The sequence below is a fragment of the Anser cygnoides genome, chromosome 2, assembly GCF_040182565.1.
Source record: "Anser cygnoides isolate HZ-2024a breed goose chromosome 2, Taihu_goose_T2T_genome, whole genome shotgun sequence".
Lineage (NCBI taxonomy): Eukaryota > Metazoa > Chordata > Aves > Anseriformes > Anatidae > Anser > Anser cygnoides.
In genome coordinates, this window is record NC_089874.1 from 127,846,532 (window position 1) to 127,870,654 (window position 24,123).

Sequence of the window (24,123 nt, forward strand, 5' to 3'; positions counted from 1 at the left end):
GAAGAACATCAGTTCCTAGCAACATCAACTTTCCACACAGGCATATTCTCTAGAAAGTGATATCTTTTCCAGTTTGGGGCACCAGTACTGAATAACTGGAGACACCCAATTGAATGGATGACCTCAAGAAGTGTGTTTTTCTTTTAAATTGAAAGAGGTCATGATTGTGTTTAACAAGACTCGTAATAGCCCTGACTGTATTGGAACAATTTTCAAAGTAATTGCCCTTGTCAGTTATAATTAGGTATTTGCAAGCACCTGTTCTGCAAGAACTAAATAAAAGAGACAAACTTATGAGAGCTGGTATGTACTTGGGTTTGTGGGATGGTTTTAATTAAGTGACTTCTTTTTCACTTGCTGATCCAGTCTAGATTGATGTTAAAAATAAAAATTTTGACAAAACATCACAACCATCATCCAAAAACTTTATTTACTAATGTATGTGTATCCACATAAACACCTGTACCTAGAAGATACTATATAAAGCACACTGACATAAGTGCATCTTCAGGATACACCAAAAAGTGTCGAAGATGGAGGCCTAGAAAAGGAACTGCAGGAGGGCACAGGGGTATGGGAAAGAAAGGTAACTAAAAAGCTTATGAGCAGAAAGGCTAACAGAAACTGTTATCTTTTAAGTGAGTGAGGCATTTTTCCATGCCTCTCCAGATTCCTTTCCTCAGAAGTATGATAATAGCACTGCATTTTGAATAATTCTCATAAGAATGATGCTGATTTAGAGCTCTTGGAGTGGGCCATAAAGAGAATCTATTTTCTTTATGTTACTGGTTTTTGCCATCCTTAAATTAGTGTGTAGCTTGAAAATAAACCTATTATTTTTTTCTCATGGCAATAAGAATACTTGTTCCTATAAAAGAGTCCAGATTGATGGTAGCATTTCCCCAGAGCTAATGACATCTTTCACAAGTGCTCTGGCAGTACTGGTACACGGAGAAATGCATTCTGCCACAAAACAGAACAGTCTTTTATACATATATGAGACAAACAGTGTCAATATTTACATTATTACAGGTATTAGAATAATAGGGTATGACTATAAATTAGCAGTATGTTGAAATAAAAATGGTGTAATAGTGCTCAATAGAAACTAGGATATGGCATGTAGGAAGTTGATAGCAATTCTTGTGGGCTTTTCTTCAAAAGAAGTAAGAATCTGGTGGTTGTAAGGAAGGTCTGATTTGTACTCCTGCTAAACTATAAATTACATGGTTGTATAAAGCTAGGCTCCTTTTTAAATCAACACATTTGATTTATTATGTGAGCAAGATACTAAAATTAATTTATCTAGTGAGTGATGTAAGTAAAAATAGGCTGTTTTTTTTTCTTAGAGGTAGTCACAGCACTGAAGTTCAGGATCTACTTGTGATTAATTTTGGTAGTTTTCCCATCTATATGTATATTTTGGCTTTCAGTTATGTTAATCGTATACCAATCTCAGCCACTAGCAGTCTGTCATGGTATTTTTTTTTTTTATTATGATAAAATTTTACATTATGGGAGTGAGGAAAGGACACTGAAGGTGATGAGGGTCTGAACTCATCCTGTCCAACTTTTTAACCAACACCGGATCAGCTTTGCTTATATAAAGTATTTGTCACTGTCCTGCATGATATCCTTGTCTCTGAATTGGAGAAGCATGGATTTGACAGATGGACTGTTTGGTGAGTAAGGAATTGGCTGGATGGACACACTCAAAGAGTTGCAGTCAGTGGCTCAATGTCCAAGTGGAGATCAGTAAGAAGTGGTGTTCCTCCAGGGTCAGTATTGGGACTGGCGCTGTTTAACATCTTTGTTGGTTACATGGACAATGGGATTGAGCACACACTCAGCAAGTTTGCTGATGACACCAAGCTGTGTGGTGTGGTTGACACGCTGGAGGGAAGGGATGCCATCTAGAGGGAGCTGGACAGTGCTTCCCAAGCCATCTATTCCAGTGTTTTTTTATCCTTTTTATTCTATTATCTCACATGGTGCCTCATTTAAGTATTTTTTTTTTCTTCTCCTACAGTTTAAGCCTCCTGTTTCCTGTCCTGTATGCTGAGAACTCAGAGACTGGATTTAGCTCCCTCTTTAGCAGTAGACTTTTGGTATTTGATTGTCTTTTCCCTAGTAAACTATTACTCATCTAGATAGAAGAACAGCAGTTCATCTGACCTTTCTTTTTTTCGGTTGTGTTTTCTTATCTAATCATCCTCCCTGTTCTCTACTAAAAACTCTTTTCATGTTTTCATTAAAGATGAAAAGTAACTATGAAGAATTACAAAAGGATCTTACAGGACTTCATGATCGAGCAATAAAATAGATGAAAATCAGTGTATATAATTACTGAGTAGTGCACGTGGTGAGGGGGACCCTAAACCCACAATCAAAATAGTTGACTGTGAGCTGGCCATTACATCTCCTGATCAAGACCTCGGGATATGATAGAAAACATCAGTACAGTTCTCAGTAGCTATCCATGAAGCCAATAAGAAGTTACATTGGTTTAGGCGAGGATAGACAACAAAGTAGAAATTTAGAAATCTTGCTATGGTGATCCTTCATTTTGAACTGTATGATGTTCTAATCTCTTCCATAAGGATACAGCATAATGGGAAAGGTTCAGAGAGGGTCAGAAAGAAATGATCAAAGGTTAACCTTTGATAGTTATAGTTATAGATAGTTATAAAAAAGATAGACAAAATAATCTAAGATTGTTAGTCTTAATGAGTGAAGGAGGTTATGGCACAGGTCTAAAGAACATGTGGCATGGATATGGTAGATAGGGACTGAGTATTGTCTCCTCCAGTACAGGACTAAAGGTGTCGAATGAAACTGACAGGTTGAAAACAAATGAAAATAGTAGTTCTTGACACAGCAAGCTAAGATTGTACCTAAGATGTGGATCTTCTTCCGCAAGGATTTTATATATGTGGTTATTCATGGATTCAAGATGAGATGGGAAAGAAATGATATCACTGAAAATGATTGAATATGTGCTCTTTGCTGAACAGAGGAAGTCTCCAGTGACTAATGATTGAATTCTTGGGGAGTTTCTGGAAAAAGTCATATGTTTGCCTTGCTCTGTAGTCATGCACCTTTTGCCAGTGTTGGAGACAAGCTTACCGAGCTAGGTGTAAAGCTACTATAGTTTTATATTCTGCCTTCAGTTTTGTAGGAACTATAGTTATTTTCTTCAACTTTTCATTATTCCCCCCCTCCAAAAAAAAAAAAAAAAGTGAAGAAACATGTGGCACGTGTTAATTTACATAAATGCTGAGAACCTACTTGTGTATAACCAGACAGCCTTTTTTATCTTGTGTTTGATCCTCCTATAAGAGTGAACTAGTGCCATCTCCATTATCTGGTTACCAGAGTTCAGTCAAATGCAGGGTCTAATCTTACTCTGCTACTACTCTATTGAATCAATGATTAGGACACATTTTTACATCATGTTACCAGTGCAGCTCAGTTTTGGATGCAAATTATTGGTTTCACACATTTTGTTTGTATATATTTTTAAGTAATGACATAACTTGATTGTCACTTCCGAAGAGGAGAGTTATTCTGGGACATTGACAATATGTATTGATTAATTATAATCAAGTGTTACATTCATCTAGAAAGTTCAGAAAACTTTCCAACTTGAGCTGCAATTAATGAAATAAACTTGTTACTTTTTTTTTCACAGGGTGCAAGAGTACAAAACACAGCCAAGAATTTAGGAGTGAGGGATCGAACGCCACAATCTGTTCCAAGGTAACTGATTGTATCCTAGATCATGATCTAGTTTATGCCAAATTCAGCTTCAAAGAGGACAGACAATAAGCATTTACTACATTGTGTAGTAAATTGTAAGATTTTGCTTTTAATGTACATACAGTCAACTACATTCTCAGACATATAATTTTAATTATATTAATTGCAGAAGTTTAGGCTATGTAGCATTTTGAAACCTGTGCATTTTAGAAAAAAAGGAAATCTCGTTCATGTTAATTATGAAAACACTGGGTTAAGTCCTTCATCATTTGTGATATTTAGTGGGTTTTGTGGAATTATTCAAACTAAATCCATTACACTATTTTAATGTAATACTGTACTGCAATATCTCAGCAAAACCATGTTATAGTTGCTTTTAGAGATGATGTAGTCTTTCTTTGTCACTTTCTGAAACATCCATTAGAATGAAAAATGCGTGTGTTCTATATTTATCCAGCTTTTTAATTCTGTGATGGATTGCAGGTACCTGAAATATTTCTTTACAAGCATGATACTTTTAAATGAAAATAACAAAACAATGTTTTTAATTTTATCTTAGTGAATTTATTAATCCAATTTAAACTTTTTATTCTACCAATTTAAAACTTTTTTGTTGTTGACTAATGATAGCACATTGAATGAACTCAGCAGATATGTGGAATACGTTACAGACTCACTGTGGTACTAAAATTTCAGTAAGGAAACAGTGAATTAGTAATGTCTTATACAGATAACCATGTGAATGAACGTATGTACTATCCAAAGCCTCACAGGGAGACTGTCTTCTGGATTCTGACCAGTAGTACTTGGGAACTTTTTCTTCTCATGCGCTTTGCTTCCTTTTTCTGAGGTGTCCCCATTTCTTCCAGTAGCGAATCAGACAAATGCTCATAATTTGTTTATAACAACTGCATGTCGTGCCTTGACCGTGCTGGATCTGATTCTAGAAAAGGGAGCATACGTAAAGTGAAAGTGTACAAGGTATGAGTAAATCTGCATAGCAGCATTTGTTAGGGCATATATGCATCTTGCTTGCCCCATAAAGGATAGAGTAGACGGACTCCTCCAACTCCCTCTCTCTTACAACAGTGAAACAGAACCCGGCAGTTGAGGGGCTAAGTAGTCTTCTAGGAAATACTTATTCGCATTTGATCTACTTTGGTGGTTTTACTCAGCTGGGCAGTTGAGCTCCACCACAACCGCTCTCTCACTCCCCTCCTCAAAGGGAAAGGGGTAGAAAATACAATACAAAGGGTTCAAAGGGAAAGATAAGCACAGGGAGATCACTCAACAGTTATTGTCATGGGCAACACAGACTCAACGTAGGGAGATTAGCTTGTTAGTAATAGGTAATATATTTCATTAGAGTAATGACAAAAACAAACAAAGAAAAACACCTTCCCCCCATCCACCCTCTTCTGTGTCCTGGGGCCTGCTCCTGCGGGGGCTCTCCATGGGCCGCAGCCTCCTCCAGGCCACATCCACCTGCTCCACCGGAGGCTCCTCCACGGGCTGCAGCGTGGAGATCTGCTCCGTGTGGGATCCATGGGCTGCAGGGGGACAGCCTGCTCCACCAGGGACCTCTCCACAGGCCGCAGGGGAACTGCTGCTGCGTGCCTGGAGCACCTCCTGCCCTCCTGCTGCACTGACCTGGGGGGCTGTAGGGCTGGTTCTTACTCCTCACTCTACCATCTGCTGTTGCACAGCAGTTTTTTTCACTTTCTTATATCTGCTCTCACGGAGGCACAAACAATGTCACTTGCTGGCTTGGCTCTGGCCAGTGGTGAGTCCCATTGGAGCTAGCTGAAACTGGCCCTTATCTAACATGGGGCAGCTGCTGGACTCTCCTCACAGAGGCCACCTTTGCAGCCCCCCGCCACTAAAACCTTGCCATGTAAACCATTACAGCTGCTTTCTGAGAAGTATTTTGAGCCTCACATTTTTGTTTCCTAGGTAGGACATTTAACAAATATTAAAGGAAATCTAATGCTCATATAAACTCTAAGAATTCAAGCTCTACCTACTTATTTACAGACTTCTTCCAAATAGATCCAAATTATATTTAACCATCAGATAGGGTAGATGATCCATATTTGTGATCCATGTTGAGAAAAGGAAAACATGTAATAGCAGTACAGGTTATCTTGGGCTTGGGTGACTGTAATTAACAATGGCTAGAAAACAAACAAACAAACCAGTAATATAATGGCTTATTCAAACAGGACTAATGCTCCACTTCCATGCAAACTAAAAAAGATAGACCAAGGCAACCAGTCACGCTGGCCACCAAAACTTTGGCAGTGACCATCAGTATTAATAAATACCAAGAACACTTCTAATGTTTGGCTGAGTCAACAGATAATATTAGCACCAGTACCAGCACTTTTTGTCCATTTATGCCATTATAAAAAGTTCAGAAGGAGTTTCAACCAGCAAGCTCAATGCTGAAAAAGAGCGTTTGCAGCAATCTGCTGCCCAAAGACAGAGCTCTCCATCAAAATCTACAGGCATGTAGATGAAATAAGGTCCAACAAAAGTACTGATTCTAGAGCAAAGCTATCAGCAATAAAGTCATTGACCTTACTGGCAGATGAGGAAATCCCTTTTCACGGTAGTAATTGGCTTGGAGGTAATCCAGGACCAAACCTGCCTGACCAACTGTCTTGCACTGGGGGAACCTAAAGCAGTAAAATAATATTTTATGCAGTAAAAGCTGCTTGAAGTCTTCTCTTTGAACAGTATGATTTTGGCCTTAATCAGACTCCTCCTTCATGACAAAATTCTGGGGAGAGTTGTCTCAAATCAGGTCTCATTCTTTTCTCACCTATAAATGAGAAAGCAGATATCAAGATACAGAACTTTTTGTCATTAAGGGAAAATCTATGTTCTGAAAAAGGAAAAATAGAAGCAGTTGGCTGTGAGACATTTATTGGCTTTGCATCAGTTGAGAAAAGATCACCTCTTTCCGGTTGATGCTCTCACAATATAGCAATGAAAAGTTGAAGGAAAATTATGAGATGGCTCCAAGAACACAGAACAGATGGATGCATGCAACACACAAGTAAGCAGTAAGAGCGATGTCACAGGAATATCTCACTGGCCTCAGGGCTTGTGGTATTTCATGTATTAATAGAGAGAGAAGTCAAATACGTCAGAATAGTCATCAGCACAATAATACTGTGTTTCGCAATTCTTTGATGCTCTGGCTATAGGCTGGCCATTCAAGTCTGCTTTATTTAAGGGTTCTTGACAGCGTTCTCAGTTCTCTGCAGTTGCCAGTTCTCTGTCTTAGCTGATCTGTTTGTACCATCTCAGACAGTTGCTCCATATATATTGACCCAGAACAGTCTGTATGTGATCAATACCATCTTTAGGGATTTATGCAGCATCATTGCTAGTTTGCTTCAGAATTCCCGTGTTACCTGCTCTGAAGACAAGTGACCTTAATGATTACCATTTTAACCTGAAGACGACACAGACCTTGGTACCTGAGGCTGAGCTTTTCTGCACACTGTTCCATAGAAATTAGATTTTGCAAAAACCCCATCAAGAGCTAACCCTGCTGCAGTTACTGACTTAGATAAGATTCTGACGACAGTCATTCTATGTCTTTTGTTAGCTTTGAGTTTTACTACTTTATTACACTGGTAGAATCAAATAACTCAAATAAGCCTTGTTTTACCTTTCTCTGTGTACCTGGCTGTATAAAAATCAGGGCATCTCATTTTCTCATTGGTGTACAAATAGGAGAGATGTGTATTGGCTTATATATAGCCCCTAACAAATATATTGGCATCTGCACCAACACTTATGTGACCTTAAATAACCATGTTTCTGAATCTGCCAGATGACAGTGGGGAAGAATCCAAAGATCTTCAGAATGCATTATGGTGGAGATTTGAAAGCAGGCTTGCAATTGCTGTCTGGCAGAAGTGGTGCTCCTCATTCTTACTATCCAGAAACAGTACTGCTTGCTAATCGCTTCCAGCGGGACTTCAGAGAAAAGCTATATAGCCCACCACAGTGGTGTGTTGTCAGTGTCCCAAGGGTTTTAGCTTGCATGGAAAGTGAAATCAGAGAACGGAAGCTATCCTGTCCTGCTTTTGCATAGCCACAAGATGCTTTATCTGACAAGATGTGTCTTGATATTGAAAAGGCTTGCAACTCTCAAAGGGCAGCCATACAGACAGTGCTTCAAATACCTTCAGCAGCAGAGTGTCATGCCAAGAAAGCAGCAGCCCATTGATCTTGAATTGTTTGTGGAGCCCAGCCACATGTCCAGGTTTCTGTTTTCTGTGTTGATTTGTAGTATGATTTTGGAATTCCTGATTAGTTAAAATGTGGTCATATAAATGAATGTGATGTTTAAGAGGCAAATTTGCAAAATATGCTTGGAAAACTCAGGTATGCCGAGCATCTTAAATATCTCTAGCCACCAGGACAGTGGATGATTCATAACCCTGCTTGTAGCCAGACCTACCAAGTCTGTTGTTTATTTTGGGTTAGTATTTCAGTATCAAATACTCTTCATGGTAAGTATTAATGCACATGCTGTGTCATTGTCACTTCATTTTGGTTTCTGATGCTTTTATTGCTTGTCACACCAAACTCAGTCTCTTTACTTTGTTATTTCTTCAGTGATATGCCTTTGGCGATATTCCTTTCCGTGAGGAAAATATATAATCTCCAAATGAAATCATGTCTACTGCTGGTTTTAATTGCTGTTATTGTAGGGGAGATACTGTATGCTGGTTATATTTACAGAACAGAGATGCCTCTTAATGAGCCTGAGATCAGAATGACTGCCATTTTCAGTATTCCTAGCATAAGTGTAGCTTTTCTAACACTTGCTAATAACTAAGTCCACGCAAAAGGCTTTAATAGAAGTTCAGAAGCCTTTATAAATGCAGTGGTAAGAGCTCAAAGTCTTCGCGATGACATGTCGTGTGTCTGATAACTGTCTTGGGTTCTTGGACATCAAGACTGAATAACATCAGATTTATAGGAAACTGTTAGACTGAGTTCAGATTCAATGCCAACACAACACCAAAGTGAAGGCAATTGCATTAACCATGCAGCTTTTCCAAATTACAGATTTAGAGCAACAACTGGTAATTGGATTAGGGAAATTTAGCTTTCTTCTGAAAGGGGTGTTATGGTGCAGTATTATGAAAACTTGACTAAACTGGGATATCTTTATAAGATTACTCATATATGTGTGTTTTAATAATACCACTGTCAATGTAAACCTCATGCTCATGAATAAGTTTTTAAACTGAATTCAGTATATTTTATTTTGCAGTAAAATAAAAGACTAAGATTTAGTTTATATTCCTTAAATTTACCTTCATATTCCTTACATTTTCATTTCTTTTAATAATGACCAAGCCCAGAGTAATGATTGCTTTTTTTTTGTTTTTTGTTTTTTTTTGTTGTTGTCAGATTATACAAGCTCTGCCAACCACCACCACCAGTTGGAGAAGAATGAGGAAAACAATCAAATAATGGCTTTTAGAACACTGGGACTGTGTGACAAAGTCTAACTGCACTGTAGCAGTATGTGCCTGGGCCTTTGATAAATGAAAAAAAAAATATATATATATATATATATATATAAAAAGAACTTTACTCAGGATAAAAAAAGAAATACCCTATATATATTCTCTATTGGCATTGCAAAACGACTTCCGAAAAGCATTTCTGGAATCTGTGCACTCCAGCCTTATGCTAGTAGAACAGGAGTCTTCCTTGGGAATTTTACACTGGAATCAGGTTCATTTTGATGTGTTTTTTTCAGCCACACAATAGGCATACATAGCCAGCAGCTTCAAAACGGATGTCTTGTTCAGAGAGAATGGCTTCACTTGTACACTACACAGGATATGTTCTTGTGGAAGGAATAAAAGCCTGGATAAACTAGGCTTGATAATGAGCATGCACTTCATATGGGGCTCTTTGCACTGATAATCCTTTTTTTTTTTTTCCTGTCAACATCATAACTTCTGAGAACAATGACATTAATGTTTCAAGGATATAATGTAAGTGAGGTTGAAGGATTAAAACTCATCTCTGAACTGTGCCTAATGGGTACAGACTGACTGCATCTATGAACATTTACTTGTAATCACAGTAAACTCAGCCACGTCTTAAGTAGCCCATTGTCATATTATTTTGGAGGGAATACATGTATGGCATATGAGGTGATATTTTACCCTTTTTCAGTTGCCATTATAATTACATTGAATTTCAGACTGTCTAGTGGATGTTTCACATTATTGTGCCTCTGCATTTCAGAGTTTTTCATAGCTTTGTATGTTCTTGTACAGTATTATACTAGCAAGTCTACATAGTGTGAGGATGAGACAGCATTGTAATGTTTAACTGGAAACGTCCACATTTTAAGTTGAACCATGGTTTGGGGTTTTGATGTCTTAGTCCACCATTTCCCTTCTTTTGGTCATATTGTTTTGTATAGCATTTCAGTTCTTTCTTGTGGAGTGGCCATAATTGTTACAGATTTATTTCTGAAAATTGTACTGAGTATTTAGAGGGCCCATAAAAATATATATCTGCATTTGGCTGTTCTTTCAGCCCAAGTATTTTCAGAGGAAATGCCCCTAAATGAGGTTTCATGTGTGAACGTATTAAAGCAAAAACTATAATCTGAAATAGTTTTACTTGTAGCAGTAGGTAGCTACACATTCCATTAGAGCAGGGAATATACTGCCTGAATAAAATTTATTTTTTGTAAAACAGCCATCTATAGTTATGCTATAGCAATCACTTCACAGCCAAATTTTTGCATATTATCTAATTATTTATGAAGTCTTCAAAAAATATATTAATCCACAATGAAGTGATGATTCAGAAGAAGATATACTCTTGCAAAGAGTGTTCTTTACATAGGAAATCTAGGGGACTTGTAACTTTTCTCCAAAGGAGGAATTAGGGCTCCTACCTTTTTCAGTATTCTTAATGTTTTTACACAGACTTTAACTTTGCTAAGAAAATAAGTATTTTTATATATCCGCAGAATTATATGTCTGCACATATATTTTAGTTTCAAGATGTGTATATGTAGTCATATATCATATGTAGTCATATCAATTACCAGTCCAACCGTAAATATAGAATGTTTTCCTTAAACTGTGACAAAAACATGCAATAATGAACACTTCAGTAACAATTTCTCCTTCGTGCTTTGAAGTTTACACTCCTTACTATTTGTTGGAAGCAGTGGGACTTTAATCTTTTTGTGTAGAAAGAAAAAAAATATAACTTAACCTTTCTGTTTAGGATGACCTAATGCATAAGAATGAGTCATGATTTATAGAATTGCTATTCCAGTCAGAATCTCGTAGTTTTCAATGTGTTTTATTCAGAGAGGCAGTATTGGCTAGGGTAACTCCCGCTCCAGGCAGAAGTGCCAAAAATGTTTCAGTTTCTGCTTGTTCAGACATCAGAAGTACATAGAAGCCATAACCTGCTGATGCCTAGGATGGTGCCGCAGACCCCGTGCGATGGTGGTGTGGTCTGAACTGTGATGTCATTCACTGCTGTGAGCTCAGATCTTGATCTGAGATTTGCCCACATAAATATTTAATATTATTTTATTTCTTTACTATGAGGCAAATCAGCTCTTTGCTGAATAGAGCTACTAATCCTGTATAATAAGACAAATTACACAACCTAGAGGACAAAAGCTGCTGCATGCACACATGTTATTGTAATAGGCCATATCACTTTTTTTTATCACATTGACAATTGTACAAATGCAAATATGCCAAAACAATCTCCTGTATAATATGGCAATTGTCTACTTTGTTTTGCTCTTGAAAGCTGGAGGTAATTGACATTGGCAACTACTGAGGGACAAATCGTTATGAGCCAGTCCCTGGACCAGATTCTTCACCTACTGATTCATGAGTGTGCATCAGACAGAAATCTTGGCCTCTAATAACATTGGATGGACATATAAGAAGCTCATTCATAAATTGTAAATGTACATACGTTCGTGACTACCGCTATTTCTCCTGTTTGGTAACAAGGTGGTAATAAGGTGTATATATTCCTTATGCAATGTGCAGAATTAAAAAAACAAACAAACAAAAAAAACAATTCTCCACACAGTATGTTTATCCTTTCATAAACTCTTAGACTTAGAGATGACAGGAAGAGATGACCAAGAGTGATGATTTACAAGAAGTGTAACACCCATAGCTTGTGAAATCTTTACCTCTACTGCAACAGATTATGCAGCCCATTTTTATGAGAATGTGTTGCACTGGTTTGGTTTAGGGAAAGCATTCTGTATGTAATTTTTGCTTTTTCATCTGAGACAAGTGTAATTCTTCTGGGAATAAATTCAAGGATCTGGGAATAAATTCAGGGATGAACCTGGGAATAAATTCAAGGATGTTAACATGTGTTACCAAATGCTAACTGCTGTAATTCCAGGTAGTCTACAGGAAATTTAACAACTAGAAAAGGAGGGTTAAGGGCCAAGTAACATTTAAGTTGCCATAGGGTTCATGCTGGAAGAAAATTGACATTTTAATTTTAAAGTAGAGCCTCGATCTTTGGCCTACTTTTGTAAGCATCATCACTAAACAATCTTTTTTTTTTTTTTAAGAAGTTAGTATTGATTCTGTCTTGTTCCCAAAATTATGTATTTCATAATCCTTATCATCTCTGTAGATTGTAAATAAATATAATATAATTTATATATATATATTCCAGTTTCTAAATGTCAAACTTTTGTTGTTGTTTAGGAATCCACTTTAAAATAAATATTCTTCTTTCAGTTCAACCAATCACCTAATTGTATGTCCACTGAGAAAGTTGCTATCTTCTGTGTCTTTTTGGATATTTTTTCTTGGGTTTTAGTAAATGCATCAAGTTTTGATGTTGTTTCTTTGTTTGTTTGTTTTTAATGATGTCAGCAGTTATCAGAACTGCTATTTTACTGTTTTGGAGGCAAAAAAAGTAAATGTAAGTTGACGAGAATTTATAGTAATCATATTTCATTTATTAGAATACCGTAATGGGGGGGAAAAATCAACCCAGTTTCATTTATCTGCTTTTAGCCAGAGAAATTCATAAGGAAATAGTGATTTATTTGTTTTATTAATTCATTGTCAATGTAATATATACGTGTTTAAGACAATTGCTTGAATGTGAGTATACAAATCACGATTAAGCATGATGCTCAAGAAAGGAAAGTATCTTTCATTTATTTTCATTTAAATAGTGAAATCAGTAACTTTAGCATATATACGTATTGTTCCTGTACTTATTTACATCTGCTTTATGGGTATGTCTGCCAGCATTTTACGCATATTTTGCACCGTTATTGTTTAATGTTAAGAAAACCGGAGAGTTTCTCAAGTTAATGCATTGCTATATGTATTTTATCTCTGTAACTGTTGATAAATACAGGTAGTGCTTTTCTAATTATACTCCAGCAGTACACTGGCATTGGTAAACTAGATGCACAGCACATACCTGACTCAGGATACCTGGATTTTTCACCATTAGGTTTTGAGGTATAAAACGATACTGAACTCATATTTTTGTATGCTGACAGTTGTTTTGTTGTTGGGTTTATATATGTATATACACACACACACACACTGTATATATCCACTGAATTTTCATAAAGAAAATGCATCATTAGAAATGTTTCCTTTTTCTTGCTAAAAGATACTCTCTTGTTATGTATGTGTAAATGAATATACAGCATGCACAGTCATGCAGATGTTAACACCCATGGGAAATTTTAGATTGTCCAGAGGCCAGTCAAATACTTGTTTCTTCTCCAGACACAGCTCTATGCTAGAAATCTTCTGTGGCTAGAGTGGAACTACTTTAAAAGCAACTTCTGCTTCAGTTTGGAAGTTCAATGGAGTGTTCAACCAACTGGGACATTTTTGCAAAATACTTAGATGGGGACTTCTATGGGAACATCCACAATTTTTTGTGTGTGTGTGTGTCCTGTTTGTACAATGGGTCAGATTTTGAAAACTAAGCAGTCTTATTAACTTTTTAACACCCTGTAAATAGTGTACGTATTTGGTTATACTTGCGTTAGACAAAAACAAAAGAAAACAAAAAATTTTTGCATTGAGTATTGCACACGTTTCTTCAAACAAAGAATATATTATTTGTAACATCTCAACAAGCACAAGAGAGCATTATTCCTTTGAAATAGTAAATGTAAGTACATCCATACACAGAATCTCTCAGTGAACTTATGTTTGAAAACAGTCAAACTAGCAGCTCTTATGGGTAGTTGAATTTGTTGGAAGTAACCTTTGGAATTTAAATATCCTTGAAACATGGATTTAAATTACTTTTTCCTGTTTGTAAAGTGCCTATGTAGCATACTTTGAGTCAATTGCTATATTGATTATGGGTTAAACTAATACTGTGTACTTTTAGATCTTTTATTTTTTAGTCTACATTTATTTTTTTAGTCTACATAGTAAAGACTGGAATGGTAGCAATGTATTACAAAATGTCAAATGGCAATAAAAACCATTCATAATATGGCCAGTGCAAATTTCCTTATTTCTAAGCAAGTAAAAAGTTTGTTTGTTTGTTTGTTTTTGGTGGTCTTTAACCCCTTTGGTGTGACTGCTCTTGGAATTCTCCTGCAGGAGAATAGAAATCAAACTTCTAGAAATATATGTTTATAATCACAATCCAGGCCTAATCTAGGTTCATTGCTGACAACTGAAGTGTATCTTTACGCCCCTGTAGAGAGCTGAAGCCTGCATGAGCAGTAGTCCTTGGCTTTGGGGAGCTGTATTTTGTGAAGGCTGAGAGAAGGGAGACAGGCATGAAAAATGTTTTTCTGGCCCAGTGGTTCCACTAAGATCCAAAGCAGCCACGGTTTCTGGGATTCACGTGTGTCGTGGTTTAACCTGTCAGGGAGCTCAGCACGACACAGCTCTTTGGTCCCCCTGCCCCCAGTGGGATGGGGAGAGAACTGAAAAAGGTGAAGGTGTGAGAACTCATGGGTTGGCGTAAAGACAGTTTAATAGGAAAGGAGGGAGGGAGGAATGAAGGGAGGAAGGACATGATGCCCAGCACAATTGCTCCCTACCAGCCAACAAATTCCCAGTCAGTCCCTGAGCAATGGCAGCCCCTCCAGCCTACTGCCCCCACTTTTATTGTTCTACATACTCCGTCAGATGGTGTGGGATGTCCCTTTGGCCAGCCTGGGCCAGCTGTCCTGGCTGTGCCCCTCACACCTCCTGGTGCACCCCCGGCCTCCTCACTGGCAGGGCAGCACAAGCAGCAGAAGAAAGAGTCCTTGGCTCTGTGTAAGCACTGCTCTGCAACAACTAAAACACCGGTGTGTCATCAACATTATCCCCATCCTAAGTCCAAAACACAGCACCATTCCAGCTACTAGGAAGAAAATTAACTCTATCCTAGCCCAAACCAAGACAACGTGTCTGAGGATTGAAATAGTCACCATCAGTTTATGGCTGTGCACAAGGATAACCTGACAGGTATATCACGGAGTGTTGCCCTCCCTAGGCTAATTGAACACTTACAAATGATTGATCCTTTGAATGGATTGGGAACTAGCTCCTAGCTACTATGAAGATCCTGGGGAGAGGTTAGGCTTCAAAAAATAAGAATACTTAGGACAGGAGAAAAAAAAACAACCTTTCCCTGTAACTCTGTGGGGGATAGAAGCACAGGATGTCAGAGAAGTATTAAGAAGCAGAAATGACCAGATGATTTCAAATACGGCCTGCTTTTCTGCCATCTTATACGAGGTTGTTTGTTTGTTTGTTTGTTTGTTTGTTTTCAGTGCTCCTCATTTCCGTGGTCTTCACCTGCCACCATGTCTACATCAGAAACAAAATCCAACCATGAATTACGTTCTTGATCAGTGCACAGAATGGGAATAACTGAGACACATACCAGTTATGCCAGGGTAGCACTTGGGTATTCAGTAATTTCTCAGATTTCATGTGAGAGTATAATTATCATGAGGTGAAAGGCTTTGAAAGTATCTGCAAAGGGACTTGCTACACTTCCATGTCAGAGGTCTGATGAGGCACAGTGTGAGTCCAGAATTCAAACAAAGATAATGCATCTTTGCATCACTTCAAAGTATTTTTCAGCTAATCTTTGAAAGTTATTTCCTTTTAAATGTTACTCATAAACTCACTTTTACTATGTATTTAATTGTTATTGGAGTGGGAGTATTCTTGTGTCCCATTATGTCATGCACAAACAGGATAGATTATGCATGCACTTTGCTTATACTAACGAGGTGGAATTACTAACAATTAGTTCATTCTTGCTTGTAGAAATCTTAATTCTCTAAAACTGCTTTCTCAGATACTATTTGATTTTTTAAATTTTTTTTCCCCACACACATTTCTATATACAATTCCTGGGAGTATCCTTGAAACCTGCACTATGGGTAGCCTTATCTCTAGTCTCGTCTTCTGCTGTTTCTGCCAGGACTTTCTGGAGGGACCCCACACCGGATTCAATATTTCATCTTGTCTGACAGGCCCTGGGCTCTAGTCAGAGCCTGTCATCACCCTGGCCCTGCTCAGGCTGGCTGTCACACTGTGGTCACCCCCAGCTCCTGGCTCCTTCCCTGGGGAGCAGCTCTGCTCCTGCTGCTCCCCGAGAAGAACATCCGCTGCTGGTACAGGCTCTGCCACAGTTGGCATGCTGCTGCAGATTTATAGATTAGAGTGCTGCTGGGGGCCCATTCCAAAAGAATGCCCATTTCCAGTCACAAGACTGGTGGGAGGCCTCTTCCACTGATTTTAGTATTGGGCCTAAGAGTAGTAGCATCCAAAAATGATCTACAGCACAAATTTGGTGAAAAGATTTGAAGATGCCTCTCTAGAACCCGACAAAAGAAAAGGTCAGTTGCTGAGAAGGAATGCAAGATCGATAAGTGCAGTGTCAATGATGTCAACACAGGAATGAAATCTCCTGAATGTTCAGCTTCAGTTTTTCCCAAGTATTTAGCACAGTTGATATGTTTTTAAACAACTACATCCTTTATAGAAAACTCAATGTGAATTCTTACGATTGTGACGTACAGCCAGTAATTTTTGTAGAAAGATCTACATTTTAGCTAGTCACGTTTTGGTCCTGTTGTTTAGATTTCTTTATCAGAGAAGGAGGGATTTTCCTTTTGTAATGTTTTTTCTTAATATCTGGGATAAATAATTGGTGTCTTTCCTTGTGAAGCATAACAGCCTCTAAAAGCAGGAGGAAATTGTGCTGTATATATTCTGGGAGCATAATCAAATATAGGAACATGAATAGGTTTTGATTCTGCTTTCATTTAAATGAATAACCAAATTTTCATCGACTACAAAGAATGAATCTGTAATACTTGGACTATTATGCCAGAACCTGACTAGCTTGAATGCTTGTCAACATGTTTAGATCACCTAATTAATGAAACTATTCATGTCTCAATACAGAAAGCTTGACTGGAAATGAGAAGCAGACCACATGTAATCAATGTTTTTTTGTCATCAACCAGCCTTATAGTAGGTCTGATTAAACCAATACAAATGAACATCAGTATTGTATTAACTAAAGTCATTGCATCATCACAAAAGTCAATGACAGTATCACCCAGATTGAGAGAGAAATTATGTCTGATTTTGATCAGTGCTGCTTCCTTGTACTGTAGTACTTTTCAGGATACACTGAGGGATAGTTGAATTCAATTTCAAGACTGAAGCTTGAATGGATGTTTAGCAATATACTAGATGCTGTTCTGAAATAGGGGAATACACAAAGTTTTTATATGTTAAGAAATAAGGTAGGTGTTTGGAATTTTGACAGCACACTCTGGAAAACTGGTAGCTTGGGAAACACAGGGAAATAAGTATAATCGTGCCAATTTTAAAGTACATTTGTGGGCCCAACGCAGACAGAACAGACAGTAGGCTTTCATTTCTGGACTAGTTCCCATGACTTTGAGAAAAAAGCATTAATATTTGAAACTGTAGTATGGGACTAAACGACATTGTCTGGTTGCTCATCACACAACAGTCATGACAAGAAAGAGAATCTCTTGTAGTCTTAACAATTATCTTTAAAGAACCACAAATTCCATATCCAATCATAGCTCCTATTTTCATTTTTAACATGGGAAATAACCAGTGTCTCTACTGTCAGCAACAAAACAATGTGTTGAACAGGAGTCTACGACTTTTTCCTATTTTTTTTTCCCTTTCATTTACTAAACTCATTTGTTCATGCCAGGTGAGGTGCCCATCAGAGGAACAGTGGAAGTCCTGATTCCAGTCACATCGATGTTTTGGGCACGTTGTGCTTTCAGAATCTCTCTTGAAGGTTACAGTTCACATGGAGCTTCCTTTACATGCACTTGGCCTCCTGGTGACCAGTCACGCAGAGGACCCTTAAGATGCTGGAGTGACCAAAATGCTTTTTGTGAAAATCCTGGTAAAAAATGCACACTGTTCCTGTTGGAATTTAGCTATGATCTAAATGATCATAGAAAGAAAAAAAAAAGTCAAAAAAAAGTCAGTTGTGGAAGTAGAATATCAGATTGCTGATGGTTATATATCTAATTGCTAGAAAAATAGAAACAGACCTTCTGTACCAGTTAGAGTAAAAGTGGAGCAACTGCTTATATCGTATTTTAGGATGGTAATAATAAAGTTTATAAAGAAAAAAAAAAAAAAGAAAAAAAAAGTGGAAATTCCTAGTTTGTCCCTAGATAGCCTTAATATTTAAATTTGCTTTAGGACATATTAGATCAAAAGAATGAGGGTTTATCCCTGATTATAATCAGAGTTTCAGTAAAGTTCAGAACAGTACAAAAAATTCTACAAATAGAAAACTTGATCTAAGGAGGGGAACTCATTCTACTGGTCTTCCACTCTCCAAGTCCTATTTCCCTATACCAATAATCCCTGTGAATGTAACTCACAGCAGTCTCAGTAGGGAGGCCAGAGAATAAAACAGCATGGAAAATGGACTCTTCTCATGTTCAAAGGAAAGAAAATCACAGGTGCCAAAGGCTTTTCAAATGCACCGAGCCACAACCATTTTCTGTTTCATGCAGCATTGTTCTGATGTATTTCACTGAGCAGGTCTGTTGGTGCAGTGTAGAAATTTCAAGTTGTGCCAGATTGTTTCAAAGTTGTGATACACAGAAGCAGGTCTGCTCTGAATGAGGTGGGATGAAATGGAAGAAATGTGATTTCTCCATTTGTTAAACTTGCTGTTTGGATCGCATCCAGGACTATTCCAATATGCTGCACTGGGAAATAAGACTTTTTGTCAGTCTGAGTCTAAATGGTCAGTCTGCTGAAAAATATTCTGCTATCTGCATCCTGAAGTGACAGTGTATAGTGTTTCAGCAACTGGATAGTAGCAGGAAGATGTGGGTGGAAAGACCAGAGATGACGCCAAGGCTCCTCTGGCTTGTACCCCTGTTAGCCCAGTGCATCGTGTGTAGCTTCAGCAGGAGGGATAGGGAACTGCTCCTCTTCTAGAGCACAGCCAGGCCACTGGGATGGCCTTGAGATAACCACATCCAACTGTTTACAGGCAGAGGAGAATCCAATGTTTAGTCTGAACTAAAAATTTTGGATTGCCAGGCCAAAAACTCTAAGAAGAGTTGGTATCTCTTCAACATATGGCCCAGTCTTGTGTGTTAGATGTTATAAATCTGTTCACCTGAGAGCAGGCATGCTTTGTTTCCAGATTCTGGAGGGACGTACTTGAGAGTTAGGCACCAAGCTATTTCCCTATCTCCCCTAGGCATACCACATTACAGCTACAGTCACTTAAGGGGGGTTTAGCCAGAAGGGAGGCATCTGAAAGGCTTAGACAGACTCATGAGCCGTTTTGCGTAATATCTTTGGGCTTTACCATTGATGTACCTCTGATCTTCTCAATGATTTACCTCATTGATGTTACCTCTGATCTTCTTCCCTGAAGATGATCAGAGGGCTGGAGCACCTCTCCTGTGAAGAAAGGCTGAGAGCTGGGGCTGTTCAGCCTGGAGAAGAGAAGGCTCTGGGGTGACCTCATTGCAGCTTTTCAATACTTAAAGGGGGCTTAAAAAACAGATGGAGAGCAACTTTTTTCTTGGGCAGATAGTGATAGGACAACGGGGAATGGTTTTAAAGTAAAAGAGGGGAGATTTAGATTAGAGGTTATGAGGAAATTCTTCATTCAGAAGGTGGTGAGGCACTGGAACAGGTTGACCAGAGAAGTTGTAGATGCCCCATCCCTGGAGGTGTTCAAGGCCAGGTTGGATGGGGCCATGGGCAACCTGATCTAGTGGGTGGCAACCCTGCCCATGGCGGGGGGGAGGTGGAACTAGGTGATCTTTAATGTCTTTTCCAACCCAAGCCGTTCTACAATTCTGTGATTCTATGTCCTGGTATAGGTACTGAGTTCATCATTATCTAAGATAGTGAAATTGCAAACTCAGTCATATATTTCAAAAGTAACACAAGATTGTTGGGTTTTCAGAATCCATATATTTAACAGGGGTTAAGATCTGGATCAACAGAATTACCCCAGCTTTGGAGTTAAATTCTGATGTGCAACCTGGCTTCTGTTCGTTTAGTCACTGTTGGCAACAAATGCTAAATGTCTAGGTATATTGATCACTTCTGAAAATAGAACTAATGCTCCCATTCCTTTAGCCAGCTCTGTTAATTTTACAATGAATACCCAAGTTCTTCTGACATAGCACGTCTGAAATCCTTTTTATGGGACACTTGTAAAAACAGATCTTTGTAAATCAATGTCACTGAAGGGTGAGAGACATTTGGATACCTAATCCTGAAGACAACCACTTCTTAAGCTTTCTAAAGCCCAGTCCAAATTATTCCCATGACAGTTAGGCATCAAAATGCTTTAGTAAATCCCCCAAGTTTATCTGCACCATTTGTAATCAGGTAGCTTTAAAAGGCTCATCTAGACACAGGTAAAATATAAGATGAAGATAATTTTCACAGTGTGATAAACTTTCTTTAGAACCAAAATGAAATACGAATTCTTATTAAAAAATCCAGATCTTTCCTTTATGATTTTCCAGTCATACTCACATGAAGCTCCAGTATTTAATATTATCAAAGCAAGAGCCTTTTATTTGCAGTTCAATTCACTATTTGTCTAATTTCTGAGTCACTGCTGTAGAGAGACCTTTCCCTGTAACTGCCAGTTCCAGTGCATGACAAGTTATATTTAAATCCTTGCTGGCAAAATGATCAGTTATTCAGAAATCCTGGCTTTTATTCAGAGCTTCCTCTTCTCTAACCTTCTTTCCAAATGTCCTTAAATATAAAAATGGCTCAGCTAAACACCTAATGACAGGATCTCCGTCTGGCTCCCACCAACAGCTAACCTCACGACTCATGTTTGTCCCACCAAGGACTCCCAGGTACCTCAGCTATCCAAAGATACATATGTATTTTGATGTGCATAATCTGGAAGGTCAGGACTTGAGTAAATCACTGTTGAAAGATAGGACTAATCTCCAACAAGTATTCCCTAAAGAAACCCTAATAACCTTAGGCACCATAATAACCTTAAAGTATCGCTATACAGTCATCATATTTGTGCTGTTGTTCATTCCTTTAGATATTACATTGTTCTAAGATCCATATGGAAATGTTATATATAGCTTGTCTGCCCTGCTGCAGGACTGTAACCAAGTAAGGAAAGAAGGACATTTTGTGACCACGGTGAGGAATTAAGAACTCCACAAACGTGCACTTACTAAAGGTATTGAATAGAATCTTTTTTGTTTTTCTGTAAAATGTGAATACTATACCTTCAACCTTTAAGGTCCTTCTTTTTCTATTCTCTCTTTCTCAATATAAAAGGATGCAACTGCTGCTTACAAGTATCTGTATTATCCAAGTTTTTGATCCTCTTAATACCATCCAACCTCTATAGTCATGGTATTTGCACCTGTAAAATTCCACAGTCAACTGTCTGCTTTTTTTGGCATCTCCAAAACTGAGCGAGTAGTTCATTACCTATTAAACAATTTAAATTTGTGGGAAAAACAAAGTAGATATTCTCCCACATATCTTATGAGTGGGAGTTTTCTTAGAATGTCAGATCAGAGCTCACACAACCTTGGGAGTGAGGTGATATAGTCAGCCAATGGATAGGTGGTCGACTACTTGTGTTTATTATGTGACTAGTAGTAAAGCACTACATAGAGTTAAGTGGAAGTGGAAGAGGAAGATCCATGTCTGGAATTTCTGGAGAGTGGATGTCTTTTCAGAAGCACCGTCTGAGTGAGTTGGGTGCATTGAGTGATTCAGTTCTTCCAACAGAGGCTTCCGTGAACAGATGAACCCTAATTATTTCACCACATTGCTATAAATTATTCCTGTAATAAGGGCTTACATAGACAAGACAAGCCCAGTCAGGCCCTTGTCAATACTGTTCAGGCTAACTATTAGGATGGTATTTATTCTAAACCTATCAAAAGAGAAGCTATGCAATTTGCTGAGTCTATAATTCTGCTGGTGATAATTAGCTCTGCTTTGCCCTAACCATTAAAACAAATGGTTCGTTTGCAACAAAATGTGTTCAGTGCTATTTCTGTATTCTGTCTACATAGTGAGCAAGACAAGTGAAGTTTTACATCAGTGTATTCATTATTTAGCATGTCCTCATACTCTGGGCATACAAAACATTTTTTTTTCCCAAGTGCCTCCAAATTGCCTAAATTAGTGAGAGAGGAGAGAGCAGCTAAGAAAAATGGGGAGATAAGTAAGCTGATGAGTAAGCTCTTTAGATAGAGGCAATGCTTAAAACCAAGTAACATTAATGAAAAAACCTCTTTTTCACCTCAGGTGGCTTTGAAGAAGCCTTCATTTGAATGGGAAGATGCAGATGAAGCTCTCATACTTTTACAGATGAAACTAAAAGGATGATCAGAATGGTAATATAAAATTTTTCAAACTTGAGATCTCAGAGCAGGTGGGGGCTTGATGATGGAAAGGAACATAGAACATTGTATATTCAGGAAAAACAGACTCTAATACATGACATACATTACTGTTACATGGATGAAAAACAGTTATGGAAAAATTGGAACAACTGATTCCCTTTTCATATATCCATAGATTTGAAAATGTTTTGGATTGCATTCAGGGTGATTTTTTTCCCTTTTTTTTCATGAAATTTCCTCATGTAACTTTGATATAACTTTGTTGTCTTACCATGACTTGGGCTGAGTAAGCTGTATAAATTGAAATTTGTAATTCTCCAAAGAAGGATATTGAGGATTTGGCCATTTATATTGCTCAGAGGCTGTATTAAACTTACATAATTTCTGTAGTGTTGTCAATGCTGAAGGGGTTTCTGGGAACAGGCTTACCCATACAATCATAGGAGAAGAAAACGTATGTGGGAATTATCTACCATTTTCTGTTGTTGGAGAATATTTTGTAGAGTCCTTGAGGATGATCAATGTGCAGAAGCATCTTCCAGGCTCAGATAGCCAAGCTGATGGGGTGGTTGGCATTTAGATTTGACTGAACCTTAAAGTGCATAATAGCTTTAATTTGTTTGGAAAAAAAAAAGTCTCTATGATCTGTACATGTAACAAAATATTCTTCCTACTTTTTAGATATTTAGAGAGCTTTGGATACTGCTGCTTGTGTGTATGAAAGTTGTGAAATGGGTTTTTTAGGAAAAAAAACCTCATTAATGCATTAGTTACCTCTTAGTTATGTGCAGATTCTTTTTATTTTATTATTATTATTATTATTATTTATTTATTTTTAAATACGGAGACTCTAAATTTGATCTTCTTAGGACTGTTCATTTTCATTCCTTCTGAAATTTCCTTGATGTAGTTGTCTGGTATCCAAAAATTTGTTAAAATTAATTTTAAACAATTCTTCAGAATTTGCAATGAGAAAAGTGTGGTAGAAGAACATGCACAAGGAAACTATATATCTGTAAAACTTAAACAAAAAAACAACCCGAACACTTAAGTAGAAAATTCTGCAGAGCACCGCTCTGCAACAATTAAAACATCAGTGTGTTATCAACACTCTTTTCATCCTAATCCAAAACATTGCACCCTACCAGCTACTAGGAGGAAAGTTAACTCTGTCCTAGCTGAAACCAGGACAGGTTTGACTGCAATAAGTAGAAGTAAACTAAGCACCATAGAAATGTGAAGAACAGGGAGCTACTACATACTGAACAAAACTTTAATTCCAGGAAGAGGGGGATTCTGCTTTACTGCAACATTTTCTTTTATCTTTTTCCTACTGGAATTTATGCAACACCAAATAGGTTTGTCTCCTGTGGAAAATATATATATATATATATTTTTTT

General features: G+C 37.7%; 1 protein-coding gene across 1 annotated transcript in view; it reads left to right on the forward strand.

Moving 5' to 3' along the window:
- Positions 1–13,268, forward strand: part of PREX2 (phosphatidylinositol-3,4,5-trisphosphate dependent Rac exchange factor 2) — a 176,295-nt gene extending 163,027 nt beyond the window's left edge. Inside the window, exons 40-41 of the mRNA XM_048077003.2 lie at positions 3,692–3,759; positions 9,202–13,268. Of these exons, the coding sequence (XP_047932960.2) occupies positions 3,692–3,759; positions 9,202–9,247 (114 nt within the window). The 3' untranslated portion in view covers positions 9,248–13,268. The remainder of the gene's footprint in view (positions 1–3,691; positions 3,760–9,201) is intronic.
- Positions 13,269–24,123: the final 10,855 nt, after the last annotated feature.